This window comes from Phyllopteryx taeniolatus, chromosome 13 (genome assembly GCF_024500385.1).
Source record: "Phyllopteryx taeniolatus isolate TA_2022b chromosome 13, UOR_Ptae_1.2, whole genome shotgun sequence".
Lineage (NCBI taxonomy): Eukaryota > Metazoa > Chordata > Actinopteri > Syngnathiformes > Syngnathidae > Phyllopteryx > Phyllopteryx taeniolatus.
In genome coordinates, this window is record NC_084514.1 from 1289330 (window position 1) to 1307779 (window position 18450).

At 42.9% G+C, this 18450-nt stretch overlaps 2 protein-coding genes across 8 annotated transcripts; both read left to right on the plus strand.

Moving 5' to 3' along the window:
* The first annotated feature begins 503 nt into the window (after positions 1-503).
* Positions 504-11540, plus strand: mlh3 (mutL homolog 3 (E. coli)). Of its 7 annotated transcripts, XM_061794006.1 has the most exons (12): positions 504-3317; positions 4311-4412; positions 4507-4586; positions 4708-4812; positions 6852-6921; positions 6996-7064; positions 7170-7278; positions 8826-8985; positions 9085-9108; positions 10986-11064; positions 11168-11319; positions 11401-11540. In XM_061794006.1, exons 1-12 carry the CDS (start codon positions 1088-1090, stop codon positions 11470-11472), a joined length of 3252 nt encoding a protein of 1083 aa, XP_061649990.1. In that variant the 5' UTR covers positions 504-1087; the 3' UTR covers positions 11473-11540. The 7 variants fall into 7 exon arrangements, 3 of the variants coding, with proteins under 3 accessions (XP_061649990.1, XP_061649989.1, XP_061649991.1); XM_061794005.1 differs by having other exon boundaries at positions 8826-9108; XR_009791329.1 differs by lacking the exons at positions 8826-8985; positions 11401-11540 and having other exon boundaries at positions 11168-11308.
* A 143-nt stretch (positions 11541-11683) lies between these two features.
* On the plus strand, positions 11684-16885 carry fosaa (v-fos FBJ murine osteosarcoma viral oncogene homolog Aa). Its single transcript, XM_061794015.1, has 4 exons — positions 11684-14281; positions 14901-15116; positions 15411-15518; positions 15601-16885. Exons 1-4 carry the CDS (start codon positions 14120-14122, stop codon positions 16282-16284), a joined length of 1170 nt encoding a protein of 389 aa, XP_061649999.1. The 5' UTR covers positions 11684-14119; the 3' UTR covers positions 16285-16885.
* Positions 16886-18450: the final 1565 nt, after the last annotated feature.

The window sequence follows — 18450 nt, forward strand, 5'->3', positions numbered from 1 at the left end:
AGAATCATTGCAGTTGTATTCAACTTTTTAGTAGAATTTATTCACATTTCATCTTTTAGAACGGTTTGTTTTTAAACTTTTATTTAAAATGTTACTTATGTGCAACACATTCGAATTGAATCATTAAGTAGCTACAGTTTTTTTTTTTAAATACTATATTTAAACGCAGTGTAAAAGTTCAAACTGTGCATCATGTTACCGTGGGTTAAATATACTTTTTAGGAATAAAACTTCTGTCTCTTTTACTTAGGCTTACTAAGCTGTATTTTAGTTTTGGTCATGATAGGCAGTACTTGGAGAGCTAAGTATTTTTTTTAGGTGGTGTCCTACTTGGTGTAAAAAAAAATAAAAATAAATTGAGAACCACTGGGCTTTACTCTCTTTCAGAGTCCACCAACAGAGTTCCTGTAGACACCCTATTGCTCCCAAGATAGCTAGCTCACCAGTGACTTGATATTGTCATTTCCTGGGAATGTAAACACTTGTTGGGGTTTACTGATATAAAGTACTGCATATTGATTGAGTTTATCGATTTCCTATTTAGTTAAATTGTTGTTGGTAATTATTGGGAGAAATCATTAACATGACCGGTGTCTTCACATAGATGAATAATTAATCATTTGAACAATTTTAAAATTTCATTTCATAAGTGTGTATCAAACTAGTTGTTTTAATGAAATATTTCACGAGTGTGTGTAATGCATCTCTCCAAAAGTATTTCTCCGATTCAAAAAGGTTGGTGACGCCGTATTGACAATTAAGTGTCAACGTACACACACAAAAACAAAATGAAATCCTAATGGCATATCACATTCCGCGCAGTAGGGGGCGCGCTAGGACGATGAGGCCCATTGGTTCTTTCCACAACACTAGATGGCAGCAGGTTTAGTTGTAGCTTCCGGTGGCGACTTTGCTGTTGACTGTATAAACACTAACCGATGAGTGACTTGTGTGTGTTTTCCTTCATTTTAATGACGAATTGGTGACAACGGCGAGAATGTTCAGCGGTCACCATATGAGGACTCGGGAAGCGAAGTGGCGACGATGAAATGTCGCGTGACCAAACAAGTGAAAATGTGCTACCGTTATGATTAAATGTCTGTCGGAAGAGGTGCGGGTGAAACTGCGTTCCGGTGTCGCCGTCCCGTCTCTTCAACAATGCGTCGAGGAGCTCGTCCTCAACAGCCTCGACGCAGGGGCGACGTGTGTGGGCGTCCGGATGGACCCGGAGGCGTTCAAGGTGCACCTGATCGACAACGGCGCCGGGATGAGCGCGGAGGACATGGCGTGCGTGGGGAACAGATACCACACCAGCAAATGTCACTCACTGGGCGACCTGGACGAGCTCAGGTACTTCGGCTTCAGGGGTGAGGCCATAGCAAGTATAGTTACTCTAGCCACGCTTGTAGAAATCTCATCGCGAGCCAGAAACTCGGGCAGGACGCTTGTTAGGATGTTCAAGAATGGCAAAGGGACGCATGTGTTCGAAAAGGACATTTGTCGACCCACTGCTGGCACCACAGTTGTCGTTTGTAACTTCTTGCACAACTTGCCCGTGCGCAGGAAGAGGATGGACCTTGTCCTGGAAGGCGAGAGGATCAGACACCGGGTTGAGGCCATTTCTCTAATGCACCCCACTGTGTCCTTCACGTTGAAGAATGACTGCACGGGAGCCATGATGGTGCAGCTCCCCAAAGCTAGAGACACCTATCACAGGTTTATCCAGATCCACAGCCTGGCCCGAGCTCAGAAACTGGGAGAGGTCCAGCACACGCGTGGCCGGTTTGAGGTGACAGGTTACCTTGGCAGAGAGGGCCACTACAACGGTAGCTTGCAGTTCTTGTACGTGAACGGCAGACTTCTTCTAAAGACGCGCATACACACGCTGCTGAACTCCCTTCTACGTAGGCTTAGCAGTCCAACTCAGAGGACCGACAGCCCAGAAAAACAGTCTGCTGTCAGGAGCCCCAAGCAGAAACGCAGCCAAGACCTTCACGGAATGTACATCATTAATATTAAATGTTCTTTTTCGGAGTATGATATTAGTCTCGAGCCTGCCAAAACCCTAATCGAGTTCAAAGACTGGGATGGTGTTTTGCTTTGCATAGAAGAGTCCATAAAAGCTTTCCTGCGCAGGGAAAACTTGGTGCTCTCCCAAGATGACTTGCAGGAGGCATCGCCAAGGTTGTTTAAAGTCGACAAGGCCGCGCAAGAAAACAGCAGGGCTGATCAGAGTGTCGGCACAGCCTCCATTTGTGCGTTTGCGCCGACACTGGCGTCGCAATCCGTTCATCGTAAGCATGAGGCTCACATTGAATCTAACGTGCTTGAAACTGAAAATGAAGGCCATGTTGGTCAGACTCGATGGGATCCCGTCAATGGCGTTGCAGAAGAGGCTGAGCCCACGTTTCGTAAAGCTGTGAACTTTGAAAAAGAGATCAGTTTATCACAAACAACTGGAAATGTCAATTTGTATGAAAGCATCAATCAAACAACTCTTGTTCCACAGAATGCAGGGGGAGAAGAAAAGACTTTCAGAAAGATCCGTGTGTCTTGTCCATTCATTCACAGATGTCTGCAGGAGGCTTCCCACAACACCGGAACCCAATTTGATCAGAAGCATCCAAAGCACAAAATCTCCCTTGACGCACGCCACGGTAGAGTCTCACTGAGAACGCACAGAAACCTTTCTCATCCCGTCCCCTCAAAGATTCCCAAAACGGTAGCCAACGAATCTGGGTCACTTGACGAGTTCCGAAGAATTCATGGAAAATCTGTGGAGACCAGTGTCGCATCGCTGGAGAGTCAGACTCTCACTCGACTACCTCAGCCAAACTTTGTAGAGGATCCCCAGAATGGTGCTCTTTCCCAGAACCAGCAACTCAAAGAGCCCCAAGACGAGAGACAAGATGGCCCCCAAAACTCAGCTGCTCTATTGGGGTACACCAAACTAAAACACACTTCAGCCAAACAATCTTTAGCAGGTAAACTGAACCACCTGAAACAAAACGGGAGAAAAGACGCAGCACCACCTAGTTGTGCTTCTCAAGATAAAGCAAGTCTCATTAGTAACGAAGGCTTTCAAGACGGCAATGATAATGCCTGTGAGACGGTTACTAGTGCTGCACCCGGTGACGTGGAGACCACCGCAACATCTACTGACTGGCTCCATCACTTCAATACCGAAACGGGAAAAACCGTGTACATCAACAAAGTGACCGGGCTCAGCAAATACGAGGAACCACCGATGGAAGAAACTCAGGCCCGCTGCACATCTGATGTCACCAACATGGCTGTTAGTGTCGTCTCCCAAACAGGTGAGGCACCAGCAGTCGTTTGAGCCCCAATATAAAGAATCATTGTCGTCATCCTTGTCTGATACGATTGATAGATACAGTGGATATAGAAAGTCTACACACCCCTGTTCAAATGGCAGGTTTTTGTGAAGTAAAAAAAAAAAAAAAAATGAGACCAAAATCTTTTTCGGTATTAATGTAATCTAAAACCTGCACAACTCAATTGGGGAAAAAAACTAATCAGGACCGGAAGTGAAAATCTACAACTGAGATCATGTGGTTGCACAAGTGTGCACACCCTCTAATATATATATGGGGACGTGGCTGTGTTCAGAATTAACCAATAACCAACCACATTCCAACTCATGTTAATGTAATGTTTCACAATTGAAACTGGCTCTGTTTCATCCCAAATAAAGTTCTGTTTCTCGAGTACGCTTTTACTGGCATTTTTTTTAAAAGGACATTTTACAGCACAAGTTATGGTCCGCAGAGACTCTGCACAATATTTTGGGACCTCATTGTTCAAAAGTATGACTCACGAGATGAGGACAATATGATGCCACAAGCGTGGCACACCTATCTTTGGGCAGTATTGCCCATTCCTCTTTGCAGCACCTCCCAAGCTCCAATCAGGTTGTATGGGGATCGTTGGTATACTGCTATTTTTTAGATCTCTACAGAGATGTTCATTCCCGCTGAGCTTAAGTTTGAGCTTCAAGTAACATTTTGACATTATTAACTCTCAGGCACGAGTAAAAATAAGTTCACCGCTGTATAATACAAAAAAAGATAAGATGAAACCACTCGTCAAGAGATGACACAGGAAGTGCAGCATAGAACTAAATTGTGCGCGACTGCTTACACGCCCATAATATTGGAAGGGAATCTCTTCATTTTGCAACATATACGTTCTGTTCTTTTAATGTCATAGATGACAACTAAATGTTGCTTTAGCCATATTGTACTGAGGGTTCCGTTGTATTCCTTTAAATGTTCATTGTATTGCTGTAGGGATGGAATACAGGTGTTACCCGTTCCATGCAGAGCTGGTGCTGCCCTTCCTGCCTAAAGCTGGAAGGGAAAGAGTGCTTAGTGCAGGGACAGATGACACAGGTACTGAAGCAGGAATGATCTGAGTGAAGTACCAGTGCTTATATATTACACAACATTAAGTGTGCCTTTTTCTACCCCCCTTCCCCCTCCTCAGGTGACAATGTCAAGACCGGCAACTCACTCTCGTCTTTGTTCTCAAACTGGAACAACCCTGTGTTTGTGCGGCCTCCTGAGGTAAACCATCTTCCGGTGCTTCCCCATGATTGGCTTTTTATATTTTGTGGCGTGTACTTTACAAATTCAGATTTCCTATATGGCCTTTTCTTTTTTTATTGCTGCTGTCTCGTGTTAAAAGGTGGGTGTGGACATCTCAAGTGGGCAAGCTGGTGGGCTGGCTGTAAAGATCCACAACATCCTGTTTCCGTACCGCTTCTCTAAAGCCATGATACACTCTATGAAGGTAAGGCTCACTAAAACACTACCTTAAAGGAGACATTTTTTCCCCCAAATGTTAAAAGCCTTCCAAAATGTCCTAAAGCAGTGTTTGCTAACCTTTAGTAAGCCAAGGGACATATTAGAAAAATATCACTGGAAACCACCACCAAACACAAATGTTATTGTATATGAAAGGATATGGATGGATATATAGAAATAATCATGCTCTCGTCTCCGTTTGTCGATTGAATGCAAAAGGGAATAAACTGCATAAGTTCAGATTTCCGTGTATTTGTGGCATGAAAAGTGAACTCGTTATTCAAGTACCTGCCCTCTTTGTGTTTGGTACCCACCCACCCACTCAACTCAACTGAACGGCAACATGGCATTTCCGGGCTTTAAGCGAGTGGGTCTCAGCTGCTGCTGAGCCATAAAAAATGGTCTATAAAGTATTCATATGTTGTTTTACAACAATACTTAACTATATTCATAATATAGGATGTAACAGTGCATGAAATAATGAAGCTTGCAATCATGAAGCTTTACTAGGGATGATCATTGCGGCAGGTTCGATTGCAATGAGTTGGAGCGCATGATGAGCATAACATGAAAATAATCCCTCTCTTTTCATTTTCACCCACATCCCCCTTCAGATCACGTTTCCTATTAGTCAGCCAATAATCCAACGCTTGGTGAATTGTGCTTGACAATGATAGTAACAGGGGACAGGCATCCCAGGGGCCTCCATGCCCGCTTGTCGGCGTCCGCGACCCTCGCTAGGTGCAGTGGCTGGAATGAGGCGTAGAACTGGGAAGAAAAAAAAAATCTAAGGAACCGGCCGGGGTGACGTGGCCGTTCACAGCACACAAACAACCCATTCAGAAATACAGTGGTGGGAAAAAGTGTTTGCCCCTTCCTCATTCCTCTTTTTTGTGCATGTTTATCACAGTTAAATGTTTCCCATCATCAAACAAATGTAAATATTAGTCACGTAAACATAAAATGCAGTTTTTAGATGTTTTTTTTATTATTAAGGGAGAAAAAAATCCCAACCTAAATGGCCCTGTACTAAAAAGTGAAACACAATGAAGACTTTGGAGTGGCCTGGTCAAAGTCCTGAACTGAATCCTATTGTGATGATGTGGCACGACCTTCTGCAAAGATAAGTGGGGCAAAATTCCTCCACAGCGCTGTAAGGGACTCATTGCAAGTTATCGCAAACGCTTGACTGCAGTTGTTGCTGCTAAGGGTGGCCCAACCAGTTATTTGGTTTAGGGGGAAATCACTTTTTCCACACAGGGCCATGTAGGTTTGGATTTTTCTCCTCCCTTAATCATAAAAACCTTGATTTTAAATATTGCATTTTGTCTTTACTTGTGTTGTCTTTGACTAATATTTAAATTTGTTTGATGATGGGAAGCATTTAAGTGTGACAAACATCCCCCCAAAAAAAAAGAAATGAGGAAGGGGCAAACACTTTTTCACACCACTGTATTTCCATTATCATTTTTACACTGAAGTTTATATCGCATTTTATACCGTTACCGTGACGGATCCAATTTATACCATAATATGAATTTTATGTCATACTGCCCGACACAAATACCAGCCCTTCTCCATCCGCAAATTAAGTTTGTGTGGGTTATCAGAGGCTAATGCTGGTAACACTAATCTGTGCTAACACTGCTGGTCCGGTTACCTTTTGGCTTCGACAGTGTTTCTTTGTATTCTTACGCCGGACTCTGGCTGTTGCTTGTTATTGGAAGCATTAGGCGCCTAGCTGCCCAATCGTGGACCAAGAAACTTAGCGGGAGTAGCAGTTATGTAAATTATTATTTGTTGTTTCAGAAAAGTCGGACAGACGTGCAGAATGGCTCGCTCACGGGCACATTTTCAGAAACCGGAAACTAGAAGAGAGGGATTATTCATATAGAAATATTTGTAAACGTGCAATGAAAAAGTTGATGTTCGTTTAATTAATAAGTTAGCAGTTGTCTTAATAAGTTAAGTTTAATTAGGTCCCCTTTTGAATAATCCAACAAACAACTTATTGAACTTTTGCAGGTGATCAATCAAGTTGATAACAAGTTTCTTGCGTGCCTTATCAATACAACTGATGATACAGACAGTGAAGGTATGGAGGATCATCTTAGCTTGTTATTCTTGTTGCTTTTGTTGTCTCTAATATTCATTGGGTTTAAATCACAGGGAATCTTTTGGTACTGTTGGACCAACACGCTGCACATGAAAGAGTGCGTCTTGAAAACTTAATAGCAGGTACAGAACAAAAAGATAAACAATGATACGGTCAATATACAGTAGTTACTAGTTAAAAGAGATACTTTTGCAAAACTGAGGTCAACGCACTGTGTACCATTGCAGATTCCTTTGAGGAGGATCCAAACGCAATCGGTGAGAGACGCCTGTGTTCATCCACTATTTTGCCGCCTCTGCACATCTGTGTGACGGAAGAGGAACAAAGGTTGCTCAGGTGAATGTTTCTCCATGTGCAACACAGCAAGTGCGCAACCTCATAGGGCTGGCCCATATGACCTTAAATAAAAAATAATAATTTTCTTCACAACAATCACAGTTCCAATTTTAATTAAGGGTAAAAGGCCAATGAAAATTATTATTTTTTGTTTTTGTTTTTGTTTTTATTTTTCCTCTTTTGGGATTAGCCTAATATCTCCTGTTGCCCAACAGGCTTTGAAAGCGTTTTTTTCCCCCTCAGCATTAACTTGCATAAACTTCCACATAAATAATAGATTCTTTTTTATTTTTTTTATTTTTAACACAGATAAGAAAATAAATGCTTCATCTTGGAGAAATATCCCTTTTGTCAAAACGTATGTAAACAAATACCTCGGTTCGAATGTTACCAGCGTGAGGATAAATCATTGCTTGTGTGACATCAAATGAGCACAATGTCCTTGGCGATGTTCAGCATGATTGACTCTCTGATTGCCTTCCACTGGGCTCCTTTAGGCGGCACGTCTGGTTAGCACAGCTGCCTCACAGTTCCGACGACCCGGGTTCAAATCCGGCCTCGCCTGTGTGGAGTTTTCATGTTCTCCCCGTGCCTGCGTGGGTTCTCTCTGGGTGCTCCGGTTAAAATGTAGATTGAAGACTCTAAATTGCCCGTAGGTGTGAATGTGAGTGCGAATGGTTGTTTGTTTATATGCGCCCTGCGATTGGCTGGCAACCAGTTCAGGGTGTACCCCGAAGATAGCTGGGATAGGCTCCAGCGCGCCCGTGACCCTAGTGAGGATATGCGGTTTGGAAAATGGATGGATGGATGGATGGATGGGCTCCTTTATTGTCGGACATAAAAAAATGTGTAAATGATTCCACTCATGTTCCCTGTTTCTTACAGGGAATTAAAATGACTGTTTGTCACGAGAAGGGGTTGGAAAAGTTACATAGTATACCGACCAACACCTTAAGTTGGTAACTGATTACTTTTGTAAACTAGCTCCTCTATTCGCAGCCATGTTGTAGTGCCAGCGGTGCGCATCAGCGGGGTTGAACTATGGAAGCTGCAAAAGAACAATTGATCGTGAAAAAAAATCTATGTGACAAATAAGATAGAATGAATCGATAAAGTCGATTGTTCTCCTAGATACCCTCTCAAGTATGTGGAATATTTGAAATGATGCAGAGTAGTGGGACACCACTGAAAACTGCAACCACCATAATAAACCTATTGTTCCATGAATACCTGCACTGACAGCGTCAATCCAAACTGAGAACTATTATTTTGTAAAGGCAGAATTTTTGACACGGCCCTTGTAATAGATTGAGCAGGTCTACCTAATGTTGTGGCTGACAATAAAATGGGAAAAAATGATTTCAAATAAATATTTTCAAATACGATTTGATAAAAAACTTGATTACAGATCTCCTTTGCCTTATTTTTTTGTGTGTGAATTTAACCAGCCCTATATTTCCTTTCATTTCCAACTTAGACTGGGCAATTGTTCCTATGTTACATATTAATTGAATATGCAACAAGCAACTGGTTGTGCTCTCAACCAGGTCTTGTCAGACTCGTTTGCGGAGCTTGGGCCTGGAAGTTACGTTCTCGCAGAGGCAGAATGACCAGGTGCTCGTAGGGAAGGTGCCTGTTTGTTTCGTGGAAAAAGAAAATAATGAGCTTCGGCGGAAGAGGCCGTCTGTTGTCAAGCGTGTTGTTGAGGTGGGACTTTGCTATATGCTGGTTTTAAAAATCACTCAGATGAGCGGCTCTCACCATTGTGTGTATTTTTTCCATTTCCTGTCTGCAATCATACATCAGGATTACCTTCAAGAGCAGATGGAGGTAAGATTGAAACGACCATGCTTGGTTAGTATATTCAAACTACCATGGAACCTCCCAACGTTGCGTACAAGCAGTTCCTGGAAGCTGGGCAACCTCAGATTCCCCCCCCCCCCCCCCCCCCCCAAAAGAAATAATGAAAATAGACATAATCTATTCCAGGGTCAAACTGCCACCATCATTAAAACTTTATTAATTTAACACCATGTTTGGCCTCTACCAAGAAGTCAGTGTTTGTATTAAGATGTGTAAAAACAAAAGTCTTATCTTTTCAGATAAAGGTGAGTCACATTTCAGATGCACATCATACATCTCGGTGACAGTATTTATTGTCCAAAGTGAAAACAAATAAAATAAAATAAAAAAGGCTAACTACTGCAAAATGTATAAATAGAACAGTACTGTGACTTTGAGTGCATGTACACCGAATATAACAAGTCTATACATCCTTGTTCAAATGCCGGGCTTTTGTGAAATAACTTTTTCCACCCACAAAAAAATCATTTTGAAAGGGGAAGTAAAAATAAACCACTGTAATGTTTGCACAAGTGTCCACACCCTCCTACAACTGGGGATGTGGCTGTCTTCAGAATGACCCAATCCCATTCAAACTCATGTTAATTGGGAGTTGCCACACACCTGCCACCATTTAAAGTGCCTCTGATTTTCTCCAAATACAGTACAGATGTTCTCATATGTTTTTTTTTTTTTTTGCTTTCTAGTAAAAGCCTAAAGGTTTTGTGCTGCCACTGACTGGTATTTGGAACTGTTCATAATTCCCTTTACCTTGACTAAGGCCCCAGTTCCCGAAGAATAACTGCCCCAACGAACGATGCTGCCACCACCATGCTTCACTGTAGGTATGGCGTTCATTTGCTGATAAACAATGTCGTGTTTGCGTCAAACATACACTATATTGCCAAAAGTATTTGCTCAACTTGATTGACTTGATTCGGATATGAACTTACAGTAAGTGACATCCCATTCCGAATCCATAGGGTTCAATATGTCGTCGGTCACACTTTGCAGCTATACAGTAACAGCTTCAACGCTTCTGGGAAGGCTGTCCACAAGGCTTAAGAGTTTGTTTATGGGATTTGTGAGATCACACACTGAAGTTGGACGAGCCGTCTGGCCTTCTCACTCCCATCCCACGGGAATCCCGCTTGACCCGCAGGACCTGGTGGGAATCCTGAAAAATGTCAGTCTGAGAGTCGGGCCTCCTCGTCCAACGTCGCTGTATAACCTTACAAATGCGCTTCTGGAAGAATGGTAAAACAATTCACGACACACACTCCTCTTCAGAAGAGTTAAAGCTGTTATAGCTGTAAAACCCCTATTGATTAAGAAGGGGATGTCACTTCAAATCATATATGTGAGTTTAAGGAAGGTGAGCATATACTTTTGGCAATATAGTGTACCTTTTGCGGTTATGGGCAAAAAGTTCAACCTTGGCTTCATCAGACTGTAACAAAATCTCCCAAACACGTGTGAAAATGTCTGAGGGAATTATGAACCGTTTGAAGCACAAAACCCTGAGGCTTCTGCTTGAACAGCTGAAATTTATTTGGGGTTAATCAGAGGTACTTTAAAAGGTGCCAGGTGTGTGCTAACTCCCCTTTACCGTGAGTTTAAATGTGATTGGTTAATTCTGAACACAGCCACGACCCAATTACAGGAGGATGTGCACACTTGTGCAAGCACATTATCTCAGTTGTTTATTTTTCTCCTCTTGAAAAGATGGTGGAAAAAGTTTTGAAATGATTTAGCGTGGTCTCCTTTTTCCCCCCCCCCTATATCACAAAAACCTGGTATTTGTACAGGGGTGTGAAGACTTTTTATATCGCCTATAAAAGCTCTCACCATATTCTTTGTGTTAGTTACTCCGCTCTACGGGTAGGGTGAAAGGAACTCTACCACTCACGGTGCTGAAAGTCCTCGCCTCTCTTGCTTGCCACGGTAAGGACAAACAACTCCTCTTCATCATCATCATCATCATCATTCTCACCGTCATCATTTGGTTTCAGGTGTCAGACTTGAAAAGCCATTTGTATTCCAACAGGCGCCATTAAATTCAACGACCGCCTGAATCGAGATGAGTGTCACAGCCTGGTGGCGTCTTTGTCGTCCTGCCAGCTGCCCTTCCAGTGTGCCCACGGTCGCCCGTCCATCGCTCCGCTCGTCAACGTCCTCCATTTGGAGCCCAACCAAAAGGTAGCGGGATGCAGAAGTGCTCTTAAAAAGTGCGCCCACCAGACACTTTTGATGGTGGCTAATCATTCTTGTGCCCCACAGGAACCTCAGAAACCCAACCTTGGAAAGTTAAGACGCATGTACAAAGCATGGGTGCTGTATGGGAATAGGTAATTTGGTGGCAACCTCATGAAAGTGTGGATTTTTGGTTTTGTTTTAAATAAATGGATGACTTTGTGAAATGGTCCCTTATAGTCTATAGCTAATCTAAAATATACATACAAATATATATATATATACATAGTCAAGAGGCAGGGTACACCTTTATACACCTTTTATAAAAAAACACTATTTAAAATGTACTGTAGTTGGTATGCCTTGGACTGATCGCCAGCCTATTGCAGGGCACATACCGTTATAGACAAACAACCTTTTACACCTATGGACAGTTTAGAGCAGGTGTGTCCAAACGGGCTGCATGTAGAAAAAGGATGCAAAGGCCGCTATCACATTCTTCAATTTGATATGAATGCTAACATGCTAAAACTCGTCCATCAAGCAATTATATATTAGTTATTTGAAGAAACTGCTACATCGCAGCTTTCTGTTAACAGCAATAAGGTAAATAGTTTTGGATTTTTCATGATTTTGGCATGGCCCACAGTCCTGTATGCTGTCTCTCAATAATGATTATTTTGATGTATTTACAAATCAGACTTGGACAACATATGGGAGAAAGTGGAGGAAAACATTCCTGTTTCTGAAATGGAATTATCTTTAGTCATATGGCATTATAAAGATACATTTTGTTACTATTTTAGTAGTAAATAGTTTGTTTGCGCATCTAGAAAAGCTCTACATGAAACCATTTTACTATTCACAGTAGTAGTTGTCAGGCGCACACTCATGGGGGATGCGGGTGTCGCAACCCGCACACTTCTTTAACACATACACCCAATAGCGTTGCGGGCCGTTCTGTGATTCGATGACCCTAAAATGCATGTTTATGATATGTCAGAAGAAGTTGGAGTACCTGGAGAAAAGCCACACAAGCACAGGCAAGAACATGCAAACGCCACACAGGAAGGCCTGAGGATGTATTTTTTGGTTGTTTTTTTTTTAAAAACCCCAAATCGGTTACTGGTATGGACAGTACGCTTGTCGGTCCATATGTATGTTCATAAAGTCTCTTGACCATTTGCCACAATTATTACAAAAGCAAATGAATAGACAAATCTGTGGAAATGATTACAAAATGAGGAGTAGCTTTTGAGTTGCACGTCGTCCCCTGTCTCCATACATTTCTTGTGCCATGCACAAATTGACGGACATGATGGTAAATGTTTTTCATACATAATCCTGTAGTTCCGCTGAGTCTGCCGATCACATTTTTTTTTCAATAAACCAAGGTAAACATTGTCGTTTCTTGAGGAGTAGGCTTTTTTTTTGTTAGAACATAGTTCAACTAAATAACACAAATGCAATGCATTTGAGTCTGATAACTACTGAGTATCTAAAAAAATAAAAATCAGATTAACATAACTAATCAATTGCTCTTGTAATGTAGTATTTTATTATTATTGTAAAGAGATGTGGACACCCTGTGAAATAATAAATTCTCTGTTTATGATGGACAAAATCAGATCGATACTTAGCTATAGAGACAAAATATTACAAACCCTTTAAGCATGATGCCACAGCAAACTACAACCACAATAATATAATTTGTTTGAATTGAACACCCTTTTAGTTTTAATTACTACGTTACAAAATCTGAATATGTTAAGCTTATTATGTGTGGGTTTTTTTTTATCTACTTTGAAGTGAAGTTAATTTGTGGTATTGTAACACTAAAGATACATAGATTATATGATAAGTATATAGTACTGGCAATATTTGTATGGGCATCATTTTTGACAGCTCTTATCTGTACTGGAGCTCATTTGTTGTATGTACATTGCACACAATATTTAATGGAAAGAACGTGGCTCCAAACAGGGCTGTTCTTTACTTGAAAACACACCGACCTTGATGATGTTCTGGCCACACAAAAAGCATTTGTCATCACTCACTTTGCCTGCAAAAACCATTCAAGTGTCTGGTAGATTCCACAGAGAATGGAAAGCAGCGGTCTGTCTTTCCTTGAGGAGGAGCAAGAGCAAGAGCAGGAGGATGCTTGTCGCCTCCCCCGTCACGTGACTCCTTCACCCTCACGTTTTCCCCCTCACCTCCAGAGTACAAATACTGTGACGTCTCACTTATTTTTCCTTCGTAGCTAAATAGCACACGGCGGGTCGATTAGCTGTTAACGGTGTGATTTTGCCCCCCCGTGTGTCGTCTCGTGTAAATCAAGGCTGGGAAACGTGCAGGTTGGATGAACAAACGCACCCAATGACATCGCTGAGGAAATGTATGGTCACGTTTGTATCAATAACACCTACCGCCCCCCCCCCCCCCCCAAAGCAGGCGTTTACATTTTGCATTGGCATTAACGTGGCTGTCGCTGGAAATCCCACAAATCACCAATTACAGTCGTATCATGAAGAAATTAAGACAAAGCTCCGACGCCCAAAAAAAAAAATAATGACAGCCATTGTTGCTGTCAGTCGGACACCCCCGCCCTTCCCACAATGGTACAGTCCCGGTTCATTCATAAAATTGTAGCAGGGCTCTAAAAGGAGGGGCTTGCATCCCAGCTCGTCCAGTTACCAGGTAGACTTTATACCTGGACGACTGAACCTCGACAGGCTCCCAATAAGCCATTTGATTACTGTTGTTATTATCGTTATTCTTAAGTTCACTCGCGTCGCGGGTCTTCGTGATGCTTCGTAAGGAGATGACGCCCGACATGGAGGCAGTGCCTCCCACCTGCCGGGCGGACTCTCCCGCCGGGACAAGGTGCCAGGAGACGGCCGAGGAGGCGAGCTCTCCTGCCTCCTCCTCATCTTTCTCTCCCTCCTCATCCTCGGGGGGCAATGCAAAGGTATGAGTGACTTTTCTTTGCTCACGCATTTAACACGTAGACCGCGGTAAGTCAACGTTTTTACTTGATGCACCAACATTCTAATTAAATGAAATCATTGCAATCTTGACATATTTTTCTATTTTTTTTTTTCCTATGATCGGAGCAGGGCATGAAACACACACTGGGTCGAGTTTTATTTTTTGGTACGTGTTTCCGAGCTGTGGGCCAGATGCGAGCGTGTCGATGCAGAGGTTCATTGAGAAAAATAAATCCATTCAGGAGACTCCACAGCATCCCTGCGTCAGTGCTGACGTCACCAGCAATGATAAAGTCAAATATTGATCGGGGGAGAGGGCTATTTCTGTTTGGCTACATGTCAAGGAACGGTTAGTCCTTCACGTTACACGGTCAGACCATGCACGGAAGAGTGGATTCCAAAAGGATCAATACATTTGAGTGTTGATTATTTCTATGTATTTTCCCCACTCAGGTCGTCTCCTCAGAAATCGTTCCGACCGACGCTGCAATCTAATCTTGCCCAAATTTCCATTTTCTTCAGTTTACACAGTCAGATCCATGGAAGCAAAAAAAAAAATAATCTTCTTATTTAATATTTCAACGTATTTTTCCACCTCAGGACATCTGTGGAGACATTGCATTCGTTCCGACCGTCACTGCAATCTCCTCGAGCCCAGATTTCCAGTGGATGGTCCAGCCTACAATCATTACATCTGTCTCCCCGTCTCCGGGTTGCGAGCGAGCCAATGAGCCGCAGAGCTCTCGCCAGGCAACACCCATTAGAGAGGGCAGGAATAAGGGGAAGAATGCAGCGAGGAAGGCAAAAGCAGAGCAGGTATTGGGTCAACTCACAGCATGCAATGCAGATTTTCACTGTGACTAGCTCGTGTGCGGCATTGCGTTCGCTCTTCTGAGCCGTGCATCTTCCTTCTATAGGCATTGCATTTATATTCAGGTCACCATTAAGTCTGCAACAATGGCCTATTTTTAGACGCATGGCAACGAAACACGCTTGATGCCGTTCTCCAGAGGCTGCGTTAATTGGCAATGAGATGTATAGCAGACATCTGGGAATGACAGAGGCTGGGTTTTTGGAGGTTCTCACTCAATTGTTTCTTCCGCACGCCAGCTGTCTCCGGAGGAGGAGGAGAAGAAGAGGATCAGGAGGGAGAGGAATAAAATGGCTGCTGCCAAGTGTCGCAACCGACGGAGGGAACTGACGGATACGCTGCAAGCTGTAAGTACACAAGGGACATGTTTGCTTCGCCGTGAGTCGCACCCACTCATGTATGGATGTCGTCGCTTTGTATCCCGAAAAGGAGACGGACAAGCTGGAGGAGGAAAAAGCATCCTTGGAGACAGAAATAGCCGACCTCCTCAAAGAGAAGGAGCGCCTCGAATTCATCCTGGCCACGCATAAATCGGTGTGCCAAATGTCCGAGGGCATGGAGACCGAGTTCCGGCACTCCGCCGGATCCCCAGAAATCCCGCCCAGTCCGGAGGAGGACCAGCTCCCGGACGACGGCATTCAGGAAGCTCCTTCACTCCAAGACATGGAGATCCCCAACGATCCGTCCGCAGCCATCTCGGGAAACTCCAACATCCTGCTGTGCGCCAGCGCCGAAATCAACATCTGCGATCTGGAGCCCTCTCTGGACATTAAGGGAGGGCTGCTGGACACAATGCTGCCCACTTTGTACGACAAGCACCCCACGGAGACGGCCCGGTCTGTTCCAGACATCGACCTGAGCAGCTCCCTCGGGGTCTCAGACTGGGAGACCTTGTACAAGTCCGTCTCCGGCGATCTGGAACCCCTCAGTACTCCCGTGGTGACCTCCACCCCGACCTGCAGCAGCTACCTGTCCGTGTTCACCTTCTCCTGTCCTGAGCTGGACTTGCTCACAGACGGACTGGAGAGCCATAAAGGAGGAGGAGGAGGAGGAGGAGGAGGAAAAGCCGAATCTGTCGACCATCTCAACTCGCCAACTCTGCTGGCCTTATAAAGGAATTGCTGATGTGTTATCTTGCAGGTTCCGCACTTTGGAAACAAGAAGTGAGCAATTCTCACGAGCCACTGTGTGTACGTGGTAACGCTCTGAGGATGGCTACATTCACGAAAGACACATAGCCAACAGTGTGATGATGTAGCATGGCTTTTACTTTGACAAGAGCGAGCTCTCCATTTAAACGCATGCGCAGAAGTTTCCAGATCATTTTCAAAACATATATACTGTACACCATATATATATATATATATATATATATATCGATATATGATCTGTTTCTAGATCTAGGATGTAATGTGGAATTTAACGTGACTGTAGGGTTTTGTGTTTTGGTGTCAGTCAGTGTATTGATCCCTATTAATGCTGTAGTCACATTCACACATTCATTCTTACCTCAATGTCATCGACTGTGGTTTTGACCTCATTGTTGAGAAGGTTTTCCATGAAAACATCCAGTGCTATCTACTAATATATATATATATATATATATATATCTATCAAGATGTAACTTATGATTTATTTTTCTACCTGTCGGAATTTGTTAAAAGTATGAGGAGCTTGAGCAATTGAGTGCTTATCTATGCTGCTGAATAATAATGACAATAAAACGAGTTTTGTGTTATTGTGCTACAATTCGTAGTGAGCCATCCTACAAATATTATGGAGCTCGTTATTAAAAAAAAAAAAAAACATCCTATAAAAATGTATTGTACCTTACTTTGGTGCAGGCAGCGTGGCTTCAGTTCCCACTCAGTGAAGGTGTGAATGGTTATCTGTCTCTCTACTGGATGTGCCCAATGACTGACCGGTCACCAGGCCGGGGTGCGGTCCACCTTTCGCCCGAAGACAGCCGGGATAGGTTCCGGCACCCCGTGACCCAGAACGGGATAAGCGGTATGGAAAATGGATGGATGGATGAAAAGTCACATGTGCACAGGGAGGGGACGAAAGTGATGACAATTCTAATGGCCCATGACTGAAAGGGGCCAATAAAAGCAGAACAGTGTTTTCTATTTATTTAGTTCAAATGAAAGGGCCCAATGAGATTTTGTTTCACAGTGCAACAAAACACCTCTGCCTGTGCAATTTTGGGGCCCTTCTACGTAAGAATGTAATATATCAATATATTTCATAGAATGTACTGTGGCACCAGACATGGTGTACTCTAATACTGCAACATGATGGGATGACACTTACTGTTACTGCTGACGAAAACCCAAACCAAAGCTGACCAAAGAAACTTACACATTTGTTTTAACATGATTCTACCTTACCTACTTACTTACTTGCAGCCCCCGACTATGAAATGAATCCTTGTTTATGTAACAGATGAACAGATAAAACATGCAGAAAATATACCCCACACTGCAGCATAATAATAATAATAATAATAATAATAATAATACTTGACCCAATAAGTTGGACAGAAATAACGATGATTCCAAAATCTTTGGATTGTTTTGGTGCAAATCATCGCAAGTACCTTTGGAAAATATTCACATTTATTGATGATTATCTTGTTGCAAGACTTGTTTCAAATCATATGACGATCTGAAATTTCTTACATAACCTGACTAACAAGAACGATTGCAATTTCAACAGTATCTGTCAGTGTTTTCATTTACACAAGTGCAACTCACAAATCACAGTGTCATCTTAAGATACAGAAATCATTTTAGATTGACATGCATTTCCACATCCGTCTGGAAATCGCGACCTCAGCTCACTCATTACACCACACAAACAAAAGTGGGAACTTTTGAGAAAGACGATGCAGTTGTCCTCCTGCCTTGTATAAAGGGCAGTGCATTCAAAAAGACAAAACGGAAACTGTTGACTGACATTTTGAGATGTTCAGTCTCAAAATATTTCCACAGGATTATTCTTCACAGTGTAAAGGTGGCACAGCATTTTCTATGTAGAAGTAGGATTACTTTGCTCCTGAAACTTGCCATCTTTTAGCCGTCACAAGTGCATCGATATCAGGCATCGAATCCTGAGTAGCAGCCAATTTCAGAATTGAAATAATGTGAGTGGTCATCAGTGCGACCTCCGAGGGGCAAAATTAGCAACAAAAGTTACTTTTGTTGAAAAATTGCAGTTCATGTGTTCCATCCCCCCCGGGCCGGACTGAACAACCTCAAAGGCCGGTTCTGGCCCACG

Bases quoted from the DNA above. Each gene is read 5' to 3' on its own strand.
- fosaa (XM_061794015.1), top strand. From the start codon at position 14,120: ATGCTTCGTAAGGAGATGACGCCCGACATGGAGGCAGTGCCTCCCACC. The intron at 14,282-14,900 runs GTATGAGTGACT...TTTCCACCTCAG, and splicing joins CCTCGGGGGGCAATGCAAAG to GACATCTGTGGAGACATTGC. The intron at 15,117-15,410 runs GTATTGGGTCAA...TCCGCACGCCAG, and splicing joins GGAAGGCAAAAGCAGAGCAG to CTGTCTCCGGAGGAGGAGGA.
- mlh3 (XM_061794005.1), top strand. From the start codon at position 1,088: ATGATTAAATGTCTGTCGGAAGAGGTGCGGGTGAAACTGCGTTCCGGT. The intron at 3,318-4,310 runs GTGAGGCACCAG...GTATTGCTGTAG, and splicing joins TAGTGTCGTCTCCCAAACAG to GGATGGAATACAGGTGTTAC. The intron at 9,109-10,985 runs GTAAGATTGAAA...TCTTTGTGTTAG, and splicing joins ACCTTCAAGAGCAGATGGAG to TTACTCCGCTCTACGGGTAG.